The sequence below is a fragment of the Lynx rufus genome, unplaced genomic scaffold (genome assembly GCF_022079265.1).
Source record: "Lynx rufus isolate CCGP_SWC_20201006 ecotype Redwood Valley unplaced genomic scaffold, mLynRuf1.p SCAF_13, whole genome shotgun sequence".
NCBI classification, from domain to species: domain Eukaryota; kingdom Metazoa; phylum Chordata; class Mammalia; order Carnivora; family Felidae; genus Lynx; species Lynx rufus.
This window is the reverse complement of record NW_025814827.1, coordinates 9,101,793-9,122,785: the sequence shown is the minus strand read 5'-3', so window position 1 is coordinate 9,122,785 and position 20,993 is coordinate 9,101,793. Positions and strand designations below refer to the sequence as shown.

At 35.7% G+C, this 20,993-nt stretch overlaps 1 protein-coding gene across 9 annotated transcripts in view; it reads left to right on the top strand.

The window, feature by feature from the left end:
* Nucleotides 1-20,993, top strand: part of MAP2K5 (mitogen-activated protein kinase kinase 5) — a 270,602-nt gene that overhangs the window by 104,574 nt on the left and 145,035 nt on the right. For all 9 annotated transcript variants that reach the window (XM_047074888.1, XM_047074887.1, XM_047074889.1 and 6 more), the window contains one exon: nt 14,516-14,577. In XM_047074888.1, coding sequence (XP_046930844.1) covers nt 14,516-14,577 — 62 coding nt within the window. The remainder of the gene's footprint in view (nt 1-14,515; nt 14,578-20,993) is intronic.

The window sequence follows — 20,993 nt, the reverse complement described above, 5'->3', positions numbered from 1 at the left end:
CTTTCACTATTAAGTGTGATATTAGTTTTGGGTTTTAGTAGATGTCCTTTATCAGGTTGTCAAAGTCCCCTTGTCTTCCAAGTTTGTTGAGTATTTTTGGTTTTTCTGTGTTTGTTGAAATGATAATGATTTTTAAATCCATTTTTCTATAATTCCATAATTAAATCCATTATTCCATAATAGTATTATATTAATTGACTTTTGCATGTTGAACCAATTTTGTATTCCTGAGATAATTCCAATTGGTCATGATGTATAATGCTTTTTATAAATTGCTGGATTCAGTTTGCTAGTATGTCATTGAGGATTTTTGGATTTATATTCTTAAAGAATATTGGTCTATAGTTTTCTTTTCTTGTAATGTCATTGTCTGGTTGTGGTATCAGGATAATTCTGGCCTCAAAGGAGCTGGAAAGCATTTTTTCCTCCTCTAGTTTTTGGAATAGTTTATGATGGATTAATGTTAATTTTTCTTTAAACATTAGGTAGAATTCACCAGTGAAGCCATCTGGTCCTGGGGTTTTCTTTGTGAGTAGTTTTTATGGTCAAGTGGCATCTGTTGCCTGTTATCAGGAGAAATCCAAGCACTTCTGCCCACTGCATCTTAGTATGGAGTTGCCAAGGAAAACACAGTGCAATGAAATGCTGAATTTAACAGTGCCTTACATAAAATTAAAAAGAGAGAGAAAGAGAGACAGACATTTCTGTCTTTTTTGACAGATTTCTTTTCTGACCCATTTTCCATTAGGAGTGTGTCATTTTCCACATTGAGTGTTCTTCTGTTGTTGATTTCTAATATTCTTTTGAGGTCAGAGAACATACTTTGTATGACTTCAGTTCTTTTAGATTTATTGAGGTTTGTTTTAATGCCTAACATTCTGTTCTGGAGAATGTTTCATGTATACATGAGAATGTATTCTGCTCTTGATGGGTTAGATTTTCCTTAGATGTCTGTTAGGTCTAGTTGATTTACAGTGTTGTTTAAGTATTTTATTTCCTTGTTGATCTTCAGTTTAGTTCTATTTATTATTGAAAGGGGGATATTGAAGGGGCACCTGGGTGGCCCAATCAGTTGAGCGGCCAACTTTGGCTCAGGTCATGATCTTGCAGTTCATGGATTCGAGCCCCATGTCAGGCTCTGTGCTGATGGCTCAGAGCCTGGAGCCTGCTTCGGATTCTGTGTGTCCCTCTCTCTCTGCCCCCCACCCTGCTCGCGCTCTCTCTTTCTTTCTCAAAAGTAAATAAACATTAAAAAAAAAAAAAGAAAGTGGGATATTGAAGTCTCCACCTAATATTTTTTGCTTGTGTATTTCTCCTTCAATTCTGTTAATTTATGCTTCATATATTTTGGCATTGTTGTTATGTGCATATATGTTTATAGTTATTATGATCAACTTTTCAGTCATTATAAAATGTGTCTCTAGTTACTTTATTTGTCTAAAGTCTATTTTGTCTAATCTTAGTGTAGTCATCCCAGCCCCCCCATTGATTCTTATTTGCTTGTTCTATCTTTTGCCACTGTTTTGCCTTCAACCTATTTGGGTCTTTGAATCCAAAGTGCATCTCTTATAGACATCATAGAGTTGGGTCATTTTTAAATCCATTCTGCCAATCTGTCAGTGTTTAATTCATTTACATTTAATGTAATTACCAGCAATATCTGCCATTTTACTACTTGTTTTCTTTAGTTGTATTCTTTTATGTTCCATTTATTCATTACTGCTTTCTTTTATGTTAAATAGGTATTTTTAATGTATTGTTTATATTCTCGTGATTTCTTTTACTATATTTTTTGAGTTATAGTTTTGATTTTCCTAGAGATTACAATTAACATCTTAACTTCTGACAACTTAGTTCATATTAATATCAACTTTTTTCAAGTCTATAAAATTGTTGCTCCTAATAGCTCCATTCCATCCCCCTCCTTTGCGCTGTTACTGTCATAGAAGTTACATCTTTATAAGTTGTGTACTTATTAATGCAGATTTTTACTTACTGCTTTGTGCAGTTCTGTTTTTTTTTATTTTATTTTTTGTTTTTTAAAATTTATATCCAAATTAGTTGGCATATAGTGAAACAATGATTTCAGGAGTAGATTCCTTAATGCCTCTTACCCATTTAGCCCATCCCCCTTCCCACAACCCCTCCAGTAACCCTCAGTTTGTTCTCCATATTTATGAGTCTCTTCTGTTTTGTCCCCCTCCCTGTTTTTGTATTATTTTTGTTTCCCTTCCCTTATGTTCCTCTGTTTTGTCTCTTAAAGTCCTCATATGAGTGAAGTCATATGATTTTTGTCTCTCTCTGACTAATTTCACTTAGCTTAATTTCACTAATTTCACTTAATACCCTCCAGTTCCATCCACGTAGTTGCAAATGGCAAGATTTCATTCTTTTTGATTGCTGAGTAATACTCCATTGTATATATATACCACATTTTCTTTATCCATTAATCCATCAATGGACATTTGGACTCTTTCCATACTTTGGCTATTGTTGATAGTGCTGCTATAAACATGGGGGTGCATATGTCCCTTTGAAACAGCACACCTGTATCCCGGGGATAAATGCCTAGTAGTGCAATTGCTGGGTCATAGGGTAGTTCTATGTTTAGTTTTTTGAGGAACCTCCATACTGTTTTCCAGAGTGGCTGCACCAGGTTGCATTCCCACCAACAATGCAAAAGAGATCCGCTTTCTCTGCATCCTCGCCAACATCTGTTGTTGCCTGAGTTGTTCATGTTAGCCATTCTGACAGGTGTGAGGTGGTATCTCCTTGTGGTTTTTTTTTTAATTTTTTTTTTAATGTTTATTTACTTTTGACAGAGAGAGAGAGACAGACTTAGCATGAGTGGGGGAGGGGCAGAGAGAGAGGGAGACACAATCTGAAACAGGCTCCAGGCTCTGAGCTGTCAGCACAGAGCCCGATGCGGGGCTTGAACTCGCTGACAGTGAGATCGTGACCTGAGCCAAAGTTGGACACTCAACTGACTGAGCCACCCAGGCACCCCTCCTTGTGGTTTTGATTTGTATTTCCCTGATGATGAGTGATGTTGAGTATTTTTTCATGTGTCAGTTGGCCATCTGGATGTCTTCTTTGGAGAAGTGTCTATTCATGTCTTTTGCCCACTTCTTCACTGGGTTATTTGTTGTTTGGGTGTTGAGTTTGATAAGTTCTCTACAGATTTTGGATACTAACCCTTTATCTGATATGTCCTTTGCAAATATCTTTTCCCATTCTGTCGGTTGCCTTTTAGTTTTGCTGATTGTTTCCTTCGCTGTGCAGAAGCTTTTTATTTTGATGAGGTCCCAGTAGTTCATTTTTGCTTTTGTTTCCCTTGCCTCCAGAGACATGTTGACTAAGAAGTTGCTGCGGGCAAGATCAAAGAGGTTTTTGCCTGCTTTCTCCTCGAGGATTTTGATGGCTCCCTGTCTTACATTTAGGTCTTTCATGCATTTTGAGTTTATTTTTGTTTTGTTTTGTTTTTGTTTTTGTTTTTGTTTTTGTTTTTGTTTTTGTTTTTTTGAGAGAGAGAGAGAGAGAGAGGAAGGGAGGGAGTGAGGGGCAGAGAAAGGGGGAGAGAGAGAATGAATCCCAAGCAGGCTCTGTGCTGACAGCATGGAGCCTGACACAGGACTTGACCCCAAAAACTGTGCAATCATGTCCTGAGCTGAAATCAAGAGTCAGACACTCAACCAACTGAGACACTCAGGCGCCCCTACAGTTCTCTTTCAGTCAGACAGGAGAAAAAGACTTAAAAACAGAAATACATGTATCCTGCCTTTTCTATTTACCTATATAGTAACCATTACCAGTACCCTTTATTTCTGTGTATGGATTTGAGTTACTATCTAGTAACTTTCCTCTGAAATTCCTTCAGTTGGAAGGGACTCCCTTTTATTTCTTGTAGGGTAGGTCAGCTAGTGATGAATTCCCTCAGTTTTTGTTGATTTCAGAGTGTCTTATCCTTCATTTTTGTAGTATAGTTTTGCTAGATATAAAGTTTTTGGTCAACAGTCTTTTTCTTTCAGCTATTTGAATATGCCATCCATTGCCTTTGATCTGCATGGTTCTGTTAATATTTTTGAGAATTTCTTGTATTGCTTCTCTTTTGGCTTTCAAGATTTTCTTTTGTCTTTGTCTCTGGACAGTTTCATAATGTATCTAGGTGTTAGTCTCTTCATTTATCTTGGAGTTTATTGCATGTCTTCGGTGTGCAAATTAATGGTTTCATCCAATTTGGGAAATTTTTGGCTGTTACTTCTTCAAATATTCTTTCTGCATCTTTCCTTCTCTTTTAGGTCTCCTATAATGCATATGTTGATATGCTTGATGATGTCTTACAGGTCTCTGATAATGTGTTCATTTTGCTATTCTTTTTTCCTTCTGTTCCTCAGACTGGATAATCTCAATTGATGTATCTTTATATTCCCTGATTCTGTTTTCAGCCTATGTAGATATATTCTGGTGAATAATGTCATATTTATTTTTAACTCCAGAATTTATTTATTTTTACGTATTTATGTATGTATGTATGTGTATATATATATGTGTACATATATATATATATATATATATATATATACACACATACCTATGTGTGTATGTATGTATATGTGTGTAGTTGTATACTTTCTATCTCTTTATTAATATCCTTTATTAGGGGAGACATTATCTTCATACTTTAGTTCCTTACATGATTTCCCAGAGTGTTTCTTAAATAACTCATTAAAGATTTTTTTCTAGTAAGTCCAACATCTGAGCTTTTGTATGGATAGTTTCTATTGATTGCTTTTAGTCTTTTGTATGGGTCATACTTTTTTGGTTTTGTTATTGAAAACTGGACATTCAATTTTATTTTTTAAATAATTCTTTTTTATTTTTATTTATTTTTTAATTTTTATTTAATTTTGAGAGAGAGAGAGAGACTGAGCACAAGTGGGATAGGGACAGAGAGACAGGGAGACAGAATCCAAGGTAGGCCCCAGGCCCTAAGCTATTAGCATAAAGCCTGATGCAGGGCTCAAACTCGCAGACTGCGAGGTCATGACTGCGCCACCCAGCTGTCCTGAAAACTGGACATTTTAAAGTAAATACTGTGTTAACATTGGAAATCAGATTCTCTCTCATCCCCAGAGTTTGTTGCTGCTGTTCAGTGACTTTTCTGAAGTATTCTGTCATGTTTATATCTTTGGTGTATGGCCACTGAAGCCTCTTTTCAGTGAGCTTCCAAGTCAGCTAATGATTGGACAGAGATTTCCTTAAATGCTTAGAGCTATTAAGTCTCCTTGTCTTTGTTGAGGGGGGTTCCATGTGTGTTTGGGGCACATCTTCAACACTCGCCCAGGCAGTTTGTAACTTTGTCTTAGTTTTTGCTTCCTGCTTGTGCAGAGGTTCCTGGTCAGCCCAGTACCTGCTTACAGCCTCCTCAGAGCCTTTCTAAGCATGTACACAGCCGTATGCATGCACACATCCTAGATTCCCAAGAATATGATAGAATTTTTCAAAGCTTCTATGGACATTGCATTTCCTAGATTTCCTCTTTAAGATTTTTGTTTAGCTAGTTCACCCCAGCTGTTATCCACCATCTCAGTCAGTTGCAAAGTTAATCAGTTCTTTCTAATTGTTTTTAACAAATGCCCCAGAGGAAAAGACTTTTTGTACTAGGCAACCTATAAGTCAGGTTGAATAAAGGCAGCATGTCCAGGAAGGTCTTCCAGGGAACCACCAGACAGGTCAAAAATAAAACTTTTCTGAGAAAGTGTATTTGAGGGAGCACAAACTCAGTTCTACCTGTACAGTGCCCTCCTGGCTGCTGTGTTCCCTGGGATTGCAGGCTGCTGCTTTTCAAGGCTTCAGTGAAGCTGGAGAGGAGGCACTGGGAACAGGGCAAGTTAAAATGCCCCAAATCTTCAATAAATGATTTTTGGGTTGCTGCAGTCCTTTTACTCATTCCCAGAGTTCTGCAAAGATTGGTCTGACAATTTATGCCTATTTCTTTATTGCCTATGTGGAGAAGAGAATTTTCAATGGTCCTTACTCTGTCATTTTTGCTAATGTCACCTTTTAATTACATTTTTAATGCTTTTTTAAAAGTTTCATTTTATTTTAATTCCAGTGTAGTTAACATACATGTTACATTGGTTTCAGGTGTACAATATAGTGATTCAACAATTCCATACATTACCTAGTGCTCTTCACAACAAGAGTACTCCTTAATGCCCATCACCTACTTCACCCATCCCCCAACCACCTCCCCTCTAGTAACCATCAGTTTGTTCTCTACAGCTAAGATTGTTTCTTGGCATATTTGTCTCTCTCTTTTTCCCCTTACTCATTTGTTTTGTTTCTTAAATTGTACCTACGAGTGAAATCAGTTGGTATTTGTCTTTCTCTGACTTATTTCACTTAGCATTATACTCTCTAGCTCCATCCATGTCATTGTGAATGTCAAGATTTCACTCTTTTTTATGGATGAATAATATTCCTGTGTGTGTGTGTGTGTGTGTGTGTGTGTGTATCCACACACACACATATATATATATACACACACATCTGGGCTCTTTCCATAATTTGGCTATTGTTGATAATGTTGCTATTAACATAGGGGTGCATATATCTTTTCAAATTAGCATTTTTGTATTGTTTGGGTAGATACCCAATAGTGGAATTACTGGATCATATGGTAATTCTGTTTTTAATTTTTTTTTTTTTTTTGAGGAAACTCCATTGTTTTCTACAGTGGCTCTACCTATTTGCATTCTCACCAACAGTGCAAGAGGGTTCCTTTTTCTCTACATCCTCACCAACACTTGATGTTTCTTGTGCTGTTGATTTTAGCTGTTCTGACAGGTGTGAAGTATTATCTCATTGTAGTTTTGGTTTGCATTTCCCTGATTGTGAGTGATGTTGAGCATCTTTTCATGTGTCTGTTAGCCATCTGGATGTCTTCTTTGCAGAAATGTCTGTTCATGTCTTCTGCCCATTCTTAATTGGCTTATTTGTTATTTAGGTGTTGATTTGTATAAGTTTTTTATATATTTTGGATACTGACCCTTTTTTGGGTATGTCATTTGCAAATATTTGCAAATATCTTCTGTAGGTTGCCTTCTAGTTTTGTTGATTATTTCCTTCGCTATGCAGAAACTTTTTATTTTGATGGAGTCCCAATAGTTTATTTTTGCTTTTATTTCCCTTACATCAGGGGACATATGTAGAAAAATGTTGCCATGGTCAGTGTCAGAGACCCTACTTCTTGTGTTCTGGGACTTTTATGGTTTCAGGTCTCACGTTTAGGTGTTTAATTCATTTTGAATTTATTTTTGTATATGGTATAAGGAAGTAGTCCGGTTTCTTTTGCATGTTGCTGTCCAGTTTTATTGAAGAGACTGTCTTTTTCCCATTGGATATTCTTTCCTGCTTTGTCAAAGATTAAGTGACCATATAATTATGGGTTTATTTCTGGGTTTTCTATTCTGTTCTATTTTGATACCAGTACCATACTGCTTTGGTTACTACAGCTTTGCAGTACAGCTGGAAGTCTGGAACTGTGATACCTCCAGCTTTTTTTTTTTTTTTTTTTTTGTCAAAATTGCTTTGGCAATTTGGGGTTTTTTGTGGTTGCATATACATTTTAGGATTTTTTTTGCTCTAGTTTTGTGAAAAACTTTGTTGGTATTTTGATAAGGATTGCATTAAATCTGTAGATTGCTTTGTTAATTACTTTTATAATATTTGTTCTTCCAGTCCATGAGCATGGAATGTCTTACACACAGAACATTCTCCAGAATAGATCACGTATTAGGCCACAAAACAAGTCTTAACAAATTAAAAAAGATCTTGCATGTTTTCTGACTACAATGCTATGAAACTAGAAATCAACCACAAGAAAAAATCTGGAAAGACTGCAAATACATGGTGGTTAAATAACATGCTACTAAACAATGAACTGATCAACTGAGAAATCAAAGAAGAAATCTAAAAGTACATGGAAACAAATGAAAATGAAAACACAGTGGTTCAAATGGGATGCAGCAAAAGTGTTTCTAAGAGGGAAGTTTATAGCAGTACAGGCCCACCTCAAGAAGTAAAAAGAAATCTCAAACAACCTAACCTTACACCTAAAGGAGTTAGAAAAAAGAACAACAAACAAACCCCAAAACTAGCAGAAGGAAAGAAATAATAAAATTAAAGCAGAAATAAATGATATAGAAACTAAAAAAGCAAAAACAATAGGACAGATAAATGAAACCAGGAGCTAGTTCTTTGAAAATATAAACAAAATTCATGAACCTCTAGCCAGTCTCATCAAAAAAAACAAAGAGACAGGACACAAATAAATAAAATTACAAATGAAAGAGGAGAAATAACAACCAACACTACAGAAATACAGTTGTAAGAGAATACTCTGAAAAGCCTAGAGGAAATGGATAAATTTTTAGAAACATATAATCTACCAAAGCTGCAGCAGGAAGAAAAAAAAAATTGAGTAGACCAGTTATAAGCAGGGAGATTAAATCAGTAATCAAAAAACTCCCAATGAACAAAAGTCCAGGACCAGACAGTTTCTCAAGCGAATTCTACCAAACATTTAAAGAAGAGTTAATACCTACCCTTCTCAAACTATTCCAAAAATATAGAAGAGAACGGGAAAATTCAGTCTATGAGGTCAGTGTTACCCTGATACCAAAACCAGATAATGACAACACAAAAAACAGAACTACAGGCAAATATCTCTGATGAACATAGATGCTAAAATCCTTGAGAAAATACTGGCAAACTGAATCCAACAATACATTTTAAAAATCGTTTGCCACAGTCAAGTGGGATTTATCCCCAGTATGTAAGGGTGAATTCAGTATTTGCAAATCAAAGTGATACATCACATCAATAAGAGAAAGGATGAAAACTATATGATGATTTCAATAGATACAGAAAAAGCATTTGACAAAGTACAACATCCATTCATGGTAAAAACTCTCAACAGAGTAGGTTTAGAGAGAACACACCTCAACATAATAAAGCCTATATATGAAAAACCTAAAGCAAACATTATACTAAATGGTGAAAAACTGAATGCTTTTCCCCTAGAGTCTGGAAGACAGGGATGCCCACTCTGACCACTTTTATTCAACATAGCACTGGAAGTCATAGCCATAGCAATCAGACAAGAAAAAGAAATAAAAGACATCCAAATCAGCAAGGAAGAAGCAACTTTCACTATTTGCAGATGACATGATACTATACATAGAAAACCACCAAAAAACTACTAGAACTGATAAATGAATTCAGTAAAGTCACAGGATACAAAATCAATGTGCATTTCTATATACTAATGGAGCAGCAAAAGAGAAATTAAGAAAACAATCTCATTTACAGTTGCACCAAAAATAGTAAGATACCTAGGAAGAAACCTAACCAAAGAGGTAAAAGACCTCTATTGTGAAAATTGTAAAACACTGATGAAAAATTTGAAGATATACATTTTTAATATATTAAGTCCTTATCTTAAAACATTCACTTTGCAGCCTATATTTAAATCTGTTTTGAGGCAACTCTTTTCTAGACTTGAGCTGCCTAAAGCCGCTCTCTTACTGCTGCTTGACGGCTTCCCTTACTCCATGCTAATCAGTCCCAGAACACTAAAATTTTCCACTTTTTACATTTAGCTCTCCACTTCTTATCTTTCTGTTATTTCCCACATCAACTATCCTAAAATTTTATTACCCTCTTCCAGATCTGACCTCCTTTCTCCTTCAAAGATAATGAAGACTTTCAGGTATGAGCTCTCACAATTCCTTGCTCTTCCATTATCCATCTGTAGCTTAGCACAAGTAAGCCAACATGATCCTCCTTGCACATGAAGGGCTGCATAAGGTCAGTCCCTCCACATGTGCATACACTTAGTGAAGTTCTCTCCATCCCTCAACCTCTTTCTTTTGTATCTTCATTCTCTATAATACAGCAAAATGTACCCAAAAAATATTTGGACCAGAAGCTGTGTACCACACTCTATCATTTCTTCTATTCCCTTCCCTTGCAATTAAGCTTCTTGACAATTTTCTCCCAACCCTAGTACTATTCCTTTAGTGTAGATTCTCACTCTCTATTTTAATCTCATATTAGTCATCTATATCCAGATATTTATTGAACACTTTCCTTCAGACACTGTTCTCAACCTGGGGACACAAACAGTAAATAGGACTTAATTCCTGTCATTATGGAACTTAAATTCTAGAAGGGGAGCCTGAGAAGAGACATATAGTACATTCTCAGAGAGAGTTAAGTCTCATTGGAACATAAAGCAGTATAGATGATGACTAATAGGAGAGGAGGTGCTAGATAGGATGGTCAGGGATGGCTTTTTTATGGGAGTGACATTTTAGCAGATTTTAATATCAATGAGCCATTCATGGAAGGTCGTGGGGAACATCTTTGAGGAAGACAGAGTATCTGTTATAAATACTCCAAGGTAGGAGCAAGCTTGGTATAATGATGGCCCCACAGGAAGACCAAAATGACTAGTGAGTATTGGTGGGAGGACCTGGGACCAGAGAGGGGGCCAAAGAAGTAAGTAGAAGCTACATTGTGTAGGCCTTATAGAGCATGTAAGGAATTTGTGTTTTCATCTGAATTAAGATGCCACTGGAAGTGTTCAAGTAGGGGACTGATGTGGTATGCCTTCTCATTAAGTAAAACTAAATCTACTCAGAAATGCTCAAATATAGCTTCTCAGAATATATGCCCATGTTTTTGGATTACTGTCATTGGAACAAATTTTTTTCCTCAAAAACCCATGTTGCAGAGAAAGAAAAGGAGTATCAAGTACTCCTTTGAGTCCTTGAAACAAAGGGCTCTTTATTTTTACAAGTAGCAGAGTCTAGGAGAGCTTCTTCTGAAATTTTTGCTTATGGCTCCAGATTTTAATTTTATTAGTATTAATAATAATCATGGTCATTTTAAGAAAATTTTGGGATTAATATGACAGTATTGTTGCTTCTCATTCATTAACTATATATTTGTATTTTATCCTACATTCAGGGCACTACTTTATGTTTAGTCCTGTGTTAGGTTAAACACAGACCTCACAGCCATGAGTCCTTTTTGCTTAGTTGCATGAAAATGATGGCCCTAATTCATCAAGAGAAACATATAGTTTGGTAGTTGAGATGGGTTCTTTTGCTAATTTGTTAGCACTCTTCCTCCTGGTTCCTATGGTGGATTGTAGCATGAAATGAAATGACTTGCTAGGGGTGATCTGAGGCCAGAGAATACAGAGAAGTGACAGGTCACAGAAAGCAAACCAGTGACGTCACCTTGGAATCATGAATAAAAGGTTTAAACCAACTGTGTAACATAGAAATGAGTTTCTAAATGCCTTGAATACCAGTGTCTCAACTAAGATTAAACTGTCTGAGTGTGTCATGGTAATATCACATTACATTAAACTGTAAAAAGTTCACATGTGATTCTCAAGCTCAATGATGTTACAGGGAAACCTTTTAAATGTTTGCAGTTCTGGGAGTTCAAAGGCCGAGACCTTTCCTGAACTCCCCCATCAACTGACTCACGGCCATGACTAGAAAAGTTACTTTCTGGGAGTCGCTTTTTCCCATTTGTCGAATAAAGTCATTGGACTGTTCTTTAATGTCCCTCTAGCACTAATGTTGGGTGATATGATGAGTCTAAGAATTGCCTTTTTGGGATAGGCCTGAAGGATAGAGATGATAGTAAAACTCAGTGAAAATTAAACTGTAAACTCTGTCATTTTTAGGCTAAGACTTATTTAGTTGCACAAAGAGAACTACTAAAGCTTAATAGGAACTCTTGATTCTGAGTGGATCTGCCAGATCCTTTTTTTTGCCTCTGACAGTTATCGCTAATGATTATGTCAAGGACAGGATGAATCTGTGATGACACAAAGCCAGTATGTAAAGATTTACCCATGTGGATGGCTAAGAAGAGTGGGATATAACTGAGATTAAATGGATATTTACAAAAACCAGTGAAATACCTCAAAATGAGATTCTTTTTTGGCTTGTTCTGCCAATAAGAGTAGTAATGTAATCTTTGGCTTTTTGGTTTAGACTGTTGTCTGTTATCTGTTTAGCCAATTAAATCCTGATTTACATCTTATGTATATATATATTTTTAAAAAAAGCATCTCCTGTTAGGACTTCTTACTAGTCTATGTGAATGAATTTGCACCTCCTAGTTTTGAGCCAGTCAAGCTGTTCACTTCACAAGGGATTGGTCTAGTAAACTGCATTTGTCAGTCTTCCAAATACCAGCATGTAAAGCTCCTTGCAACTGCCAATTCATCTGAAAGATCAATGAGAACATGAAATGTTTTCTTAACATATTTTCACTTTTATTGCATCTATCATAAAAATGCTATTTAAGTAAATAAAGATGGTTCAGTTCATTGCAGAAGTGTCTTTTTTTTTTTTTTTTTCATTATCTTCCAGGGAACACTCATAGCCAAAGCATAAAGTTTAGTCACACTGTGGTTTTCCAGCTTCTTGTAAGAATCTGGAAACTACAAGCCAGTTACCTAAGGAAGTGATCGTTTTTCTACTGTAAACAGAATAAATACAAAGTCAGTAGCTTTATATATATGCAACATATATATATATATTACATATATATATATGTAAATATATATATATATATATATAAAATTTGTTTTCATAGGAAAAAAAATTTTTTTTCTGATGTTCAGCTTTAGGAAAATTTGACATATAAAAATATTTATATCTGTGAAATATACTTAACTGCATTTCAAAACAGTAACATGCTCCATTTTAGTATCATATGAGGCATACTTAGAAATCATCCAGTAGTAAAGTAGGTAAATATGAATTTTTAGCCTTTGATCGAAATGGAAATTATTTTTCAAATATCCTGGATAATTCCTTTATAGAACTGAAAGACTAAACCTCAACTTGACTCAAAGAAAGGTTATTACCTGTTGTTAAATAGGTCTCATACAATCATATTGTTAACATGAGCGAGGTAGTGGTTCTTTGCATATCTTTCCGAAAATCTGTGAGATTGAAAATTTAACAATTGTACCCAAATTTATACTTGCAAATGAATATTGGTTCCTTTAAAATACTTGCCGAGGATAAGAGACTCTTAAAAACTGAGAACAAACTGAGGGCTGATGGGGGGTGGGGGGGGGTGGGTGATGGGTATTGAAGAGGGCATCTTTTGGGATGAGCACTGGGTGTTGTATGGAAAACAATTGACAATAAATTTCATATATTAAAAAATAATAAGTAAATAAATAAATAAATAAATAAATAAATAAAATACTTGCCAAGGAAAGTTGTGCGGTTATTTCAGTGATGTTATGGTTGGCTGCGGTCCCTTCTTTTGAAACTGCTTTCAGAGCAGTTCTACCTATCTAGTGAGGTTCACAGTGATTTTAATTTACCCACATGTTCATCTGATAGATATTTATCAAGTAGCTGCTGTCTTCTAGTTGTACTAATTTCTAGGTTGATGAAAATGTAAAACAAGCAAACAATGTGGCCCTTCATTTCCTATGTGCACAGTCTAATGGTTTTGGTTTTTGGAACTGCCAGAAGCTGGATTTGGTAAAGATGAAGGATGGTAGTGAATACCGTTTCAGTGACAAATATGATACAAGGAGATTGGTTTTCCTTTTTTTTACTTCATAAAGTGGTTTTCAAAGTGGTATCAAAGAGAATTTAAAAAGCAAACAAAACCCATTTTGAACCAAGTATCTTTGGAACAGATTGATTGCTTGTCTTGGTACTTAATTTGAAGGGCAGTATTCATTAGACAGATGTCAGTATTACTACTTTATTAGTTTTTATGTGTATTTTGGTCCTTATATTCACCACCTTTTGTTTGGTTAATGTGAAAATTCTAAGATGATCCTGGTTTACATTTGAGAGTAAGGTAGATACCTGAATGTGGTTGAGCTGTTGACCTTTAGTTTTGAGTATGTATTTAAGTTTATGTAAAGTGCAGAGTCTTGTGCTGCCCTTGACTAGTTTCTTTCAGTTTTCACATGTAGGCGATTGTACTTAGAAATAAAATGGAGATACCTAATTATGCTTCATCTGGAAGTATGCTATTATGTTATAAATAAAATTGGACTAGGGGCGCCTGGGTGGCGCAGTCGGTTAAGCGTCCGACTTCAGCCAGGTCACGATCTCGCGGTCCGTGAGTTCGAGCCCCGCGTCAGGCTCTGGGCTGATGGCTCGGAGCCTGGAGCCTGTTTCCGATTCTGTGTCTCCCTCTCTCTCTGCCCCTCCCCCGTTCATGCTCCGTCTCTCTCTGTCTCAAAAATAAATAAACGTTGAAAAAAAATTTAAAAAAAAAAAAAAATAAAATAAAATTGGACTAAAAACCAATTCTACCATAGACATCCAATGCCTAACGTAAGAAGAAAAAAAATATTCTCCCAATGAATGCACAGAGGAGGGGCCCAATGCAATGTTCTGGTAGTTTTATTTATAATAATGAAACATATCTGTCTCTACAGGAGGATCTTTGGATGTATATAGAAAAATTCCAGAGCATGTCCTTGGAAGAATTGCAATAGCAGTGAGTATATATGGCTTCTGCCTTATGAAATTTGGATGATTTAATTTTTCATGTCAAACCTGTTCTCCTTATATACTCAGAATATTGTGTTCTTTTTCTTCAATCCCTGTTGACTTGCAGGGCCTTCTTAACTCTTCTTTTCTTGTCATTTTTGTGTTTTCTTCTTTTATAGACCAAACCACAATAACAACATAGTCACAGGACATCCTTCAGGCTTATGGGTGTTGTGACCTATTGTACTTTCTTGTGTTTGCAGAGACCTTAGTACACTTGTTAGCCAGTAAAATTTCCAGGTTCTTTAACAAGAAAGTTGTTTAGGGGACATTTTGTAGTTACAGGCATATAATTAGAAAATACTTTCAGAGTCAAAATTATTAAAATAAAACTACTTATAAGAAAAACACGACTTTATTCTTAAAGATTTTTGCAGACTTTTTGTGTTTTTGGTTTTTAATTTTTTTTACCAAGTATATCTAGGAATTTATTCCCTTTGTGATTAAAAGCAGATTTTCTGTTTTCTGAATACACAAATAAATTGACACAATATGTCAACTCAACTAACATTACTATATAAACTCCAGATTTCAAATTTGGAATAATGTAGGCTACACAGTGTCTAAGAGAAGTCACGAGGTGGTGGAATAGTAAACAGTTGCTAATCTAAAGGCACTCTGATAACTTAAGCAGTTTAATGCAGAACAAAGCGATTATACCATGTACCATTTAATTAAATGGCTGATTTTCACATTCATTATACATCAGACTGACAACTCAGATCCTTTAATCCAACACGGACACTTATTTAGTCTTAGTTCATTGTAATTCACAGCTTTCCTTTCTTCTTTCTAATTATTAGTATGAACTGCCCAGGGTGATGAGAACTTTCTTTTCTGATGCTATTGCTAAGTAGCTTCTAATCTACATGTTTAGGTAGATTAGTTTAGTATGAAATTTGAGTACTTAAATCACTATTTTAGATGAAAATAAAAATGTTTCATTTCCTCTTTTAATCTCAGAAGGGAATGAATGCTTTGTGGCTTTTGGCAGTTCTTGGCTCTAAAGTTTAATAACACGTATAATAAAGGGCAAAAAAAGGCAAAGATACCAAATGAAAAGGAAAAAAGTATATGAGTTCTGTATACTCACTTATGTGTTGAACTTGGCTAAAATAGGAATCTGCTTTCTTCTGTTAGAGAAGCATGTTCTTCCTGGACTTCATAAATCTTACCTCCCTCTTGTGTAGGGCATCCACACAAGGCCATTGTTCTTTTCATTTCTACTGGCGTGAGAAGCCTGTGAAGTGAATGGAGTCAGCAAAAATAATAATAATAATAATTCGGTTTCAAATACCAGGTTTACCTATTGGGTAATTGAAAATACGGCAAAAATTATTTTAGTGAAAGGCACTCAAAATAAGCACTAGCCCAAAGCATTGTTTACATTTGCCCTTACATTTTTTAAAATTAGGGTTTTTTTCCCCTAATATGTGTCCAATTTCTTTAGCTTTTATGGCTCATCAGGTCATAGTAATGAAAACTGCCTGTGGCCAGAATAAAAGAAATGCTTTTGATAATTTTGCTCTTCATCTACTACTTTCTATAAACTCTGCTGGGGCCTAAACTTGTATAATGCCTCCAAAGTGTATTTTTTTTCGTTTCATGTAATTTGAGTAGGCTACAAACAACTAATCCTGTGTTGCAGCTGACAAACACAAGTGGAAGCATTCTCCCAGTTAAAATAAGACTAGCAAATTGATGGTTTCCAGGTCATGGTTTGTAAAAGTAAATAAATACTCTCATAGCCTGACTGGGTTCCTGGTATCTTTAGTTGTTTCTCCTCTAGTATTGTGAAGACAGATCATCATCTTCTGTTCCCTTGGGTTCCCTCAGTGAGGCCAAGGAAGCATGTGTGTGCTCTTGCCAAGTCAGAAGCAACAGAATCAGATGAGAGAAGAGGGAAATGGGTGCATGTTGAATACCTCCTGTGCCAATTGTTGATACATATTTTATGTATAAATTTTATGTCATTTAATCTTTATAGCAAACTCTGTAACGTGTAGGTTATTGAACATATTTTATACATGGCAAGATGAGATTTAGAGAAGTTAAAGTTACCTACAACTAATCAGTAATAATTTGAACCCAGGGCTGTTTCACTCCAGACCCCATGCTTTTTCACGCTGCTTTCCTAAGAGAAGGAGAAAAAAGGGGAGGAAGGACTGAAAGGGAGAACAAGGGTACAAAGAAAAGAAAAAGGAAAAAAGGAGAAGTACATAAGAAAGTAATGGAGTGACACATACAATTGCTTCAGATTCTTTTCATGTCTTAGAACCACATGTAGGCACCTCTCCCACCACCCCCAATTAACTTTATTTTCCAGGTTCTAATAATCTGGCATGCTGTGGAGGTCCAAAGATCCAAGGTTCATTATAGGATGGCCCCCTGTCAGCCTTGATGATATGTTGTTCAAATTTTCTCTTGTAGGATATATGGCAAGAGGATATAAAAAAAATTAATATAAACTGGCTGATTTCAGCTTCTAGCTTGCTCAGTGATTTTTATCTGTTTTCCATTTGAATGTGGTCGCCGAGAAAGAGGAATGCCTTCTTGCCATTCCCTGCCATCTTGCACGTTTTATTTTTCTTCTCATTTCTGAAGCAGTGACACTGTGTACTGTATTTTGAGTGCTAATGTTGATGGAAGTTGTCCCTGAAAGGATGTGCACTTGACATGTCAAGGAGTGAGTGATTGACAGCAGATATAAGTACTTTTAGTGTCAAGGCTTTGTCAAGTCATTGTTGTGAAACCCAGCCTACTGAATACCAATAATACCCTCTAGATTTTCAATGGACAGATTTCTAGCTCTCCGTATACTGCTTTTCATATACTTCTAAAAGAAAACGTGTATTTTGACAAAGTTGGAAGAGTGACATATTCTTTTGAATCACTAACAAGATTTATAATTTTAGCAAGTGTCATACAATCAGTATTTGTTTTACTTTTTTCCTGCCTGATCTGAATATATAATGGTTTGCCTTCCCCTTGTGTGTTTTCTGGTTATTCATTTTTTTGTGGACTGATTTTTAGTGGTGAACCATCTTTGATGGGAAGGTTTTATAATATGCAACTAACCTTATAAGTTGAAAAGTTTAACCCTATTTCCCAACTCAGAGGTGATTATTTCCATGCCAAATAAGATAGCCTTATCCTACTGCTCAAAGAGAAAATTGTTTTCATTATTGATGTTATTTTAATAAACATTTAAGGAAATATCTTTGTCTTATTTCCTCCTCCTATTGGTTACCATTTTCCTATTTTGGTAGTTTCTTTTTCTTTCTTTTCTTTCTTTTTTTTACTATCTTACTGTCCAGAACATATGTGTTTTATTGTAATGCCACTTTTTCCAAATCTTAAAACAGACAAACTTATCATGGAAATAATCATACCGCTAGCAAATCTTTCAGGAGTACATCCCTCTCTAAGAAAACAATGAAAATATGTTAATTTCTGCTCAGCATTAATTGATGTAGATTTTACCTTCTTCTAGATCTTTAGTATTTAGAAATTGGGTTTCTTCCTGTGCATTTCTGTTTTTAGAATTGCTCATAGTCTTTCTTGATCAACTAAACTCCTTGTGTATTTAGCTCTAGGCTTCTTTTCATCATTTTCAAAAATACATAAATCACTCAGTTACTCCTCATAATGGTAGATTTCCTTGTTCTTATACTCCTGACTCACCTAAAATGTTCTAATATGATGAGTACTTTTAAATTCTTGAGTAAATTTTGAGTGAAAGTGGCTCATGCATTGTATCTGATATGTAATTATGAATAGTCAACCTTGAAATTGTTAAATTCACGCTTATCTGCATACAGGGTCAGTGGGTGTGAATAAAAACATGTGCTTCCCCTTTTATAACAATTTCTATATAAAGATTTTTACAAAAGATTAGTGATTAAACTTCCCACATAGAAGGTAGCACTTGTAACCCACATACTTAGGGTCTTAGAAACATTTTTTTTTCAGAATCTTATTTGACTATTCTTAACACAGGCTGTTCAATCAAAAATCCAATCTAATGTGAATGTTTTTATTTTCTCACTTTATTTTCTTGCCCTGCCCTTTCGGTATTTTCTAGGTGAGCCTACACTTGGACCTGCCAGACTGGCTTGTGAGGCTGATCATCTTGATATACTTTGTTCTTTCCTACCCTAATATCATTTAAAACATTTTTTTAGAAACTTTTTTTTAAACTATTTTAAACTTACAGAAAAGTTGTAAGATGCTTCCTCCAGATTTCCCAGTTGTCAACAGTTAACTACGTTTGGTTTTAAAAATACACACAACCACACACACACACACACACACACACACACACACCCCTTGGTTTGAGAGCGTAATTCATTCTGGAAACATGCTTGTAATCCAAAGCACTTGTATATCAAAGTGAATTTCCCCATAAGAAATAATGTAAACTCAGATGATTTGTTCTACAACCCCAAAATATTCATATAAGAATGATCACAAGGGGCACCTGGGTGCCTCACAGTTGGTTAAGTGTCCAGCTCAGAGCCTGGAGCCCACTTTAGATTCTGGGTCTCCCTCTCTCTCTGCCCCACCCCCACTCACTCTCTGTCTCTCTCTCTCTCTGTCAAAACTAAATAAGCATTAAAAAATTATATTAAAAAGAGAATGATTATAATACTATAATGTAATACAAAATGTTAAAGAAAATACAAAATATAAAGAAAAATAAACAAATTAACCTGCACGTACCTTTGAAAACCTTCGTGGCTGGTATGAGGAAGACAAGAGAGAGGAGGGTTATTGTGCAGGACAACTTTCACTATCACTAATGGAATCACTGCTATCGGCTGAATGGAATCTTTTTCTGCATGGGGGCCATTGTATATGCTCTCACAGATGTTGACTACAGTACAATGTTAAAAAACTCTTGTCAGATACTGTATTTAGTGTAACTGACAATAAAACAGCAGAGTAAAGGGTCTATGTCTGCAGGCAGCCTGACCTAGAATGAAGCAAAGCATCCCTAAACTTACTCTTGTATGGAAAAGCAAAGGACTGTCCATAGGTGCTTTGAAATGACCAAAAATACACAAGTGCCAGTTGTGGGCACCTTCCAATGTTCTGAAAAATCACTGACTTCTGCCAAACACTGTGGCCTGAGATGGAGCATCTGAGCATGGGAGACAATCACCCACGATCCTGCAGTGGGAGAGAGTGAGAGCCTTTGGCTCAGTCGTGATCATGTGATGTTCAGTGTCAGATACTACTCGTATTGCAAGACATCGCTCGTTTATCGAGTTAAAATCTATTAGAAATGTTTGCTTGGTATATGTGTGTGTATGTGCGTATATATACATATACATATATATGTGTGTGTATGTATGTATTTTTTTCCCTGTAACATTTGAGAGTAAATTGCAGATGTCATGACCCTTTACCTGTAAATACTTAAGGTGTATATTTCTTGAGAATAAGGGTATTCTCTCACATCCTTGATGTATACTGATCAAAATCAGGAAATTAGCAATGGTACAATACTGTTATGTAATCAACACTCCTGACTTAGATTTTGACAGTTGTCCAGTAATACCCTTTATAGACCAAAAGAAAAAAATTTCTTGTCCAGCATCCAGTCTAGGATTATATACTGCATTTAGTTGTCATGTCTCTGGTCTCTGTTAACTTGGAGTAGTCTCAGTGTTTCTTTGTTTTTCCTGACCTTGATTTTTTGGAAGAGTACATGGCCCCAACACTTTGGTTGTATATTTTTATCCTGGCCTGAACATTTTCTTCTCTTTTCGTCACATCAGTTGAATCTGTTTCTTAGGGCCCAGAACTTTACTAAAGCCTTCCTGAATATTGACAGGAAAAGCAATCCTGATTACTGACAGAGATTGCTTTCATTAGCCAACTTTTTAAAAATATCTTTCCTTGGTCTTAAATGTCATGACTTTTTTTTTTTTTTTTTTTTTAGTTTATTTATTTTGAGAGACAGAGCAGAGGAGAAGCAGAGAGAGAGAGAGAGAGAGAGAGAGAATCCCAGCAGGCTCCATGCTGTTAGCACGAAGCCTGATGTGGGGCTTGAACCCATGAACCATGAGATCGTGACCTAAGCCGAAACCAAGAGTTGGACGCTTAACCAGCTGAGCCACCCAGGCACCCCTTAAATGTCATGACTTTTTAAAAAATTCTGTGTATAAAAGTATAGAAAAAAAAATGAAAATCTTTGTCCCTTTTTCCTGTCCTTTTTTTCCCCCATCCATTCCACCACTGAGAACTTAGTAGATGTACTTCTAGGTCATTTTCCATGCACAACACTTATTTTTTTCATTAATCATGCCTTATCTTCAGAACACTGAAAGCCCATTAGAGAAGAAACCTGTAGCTTAT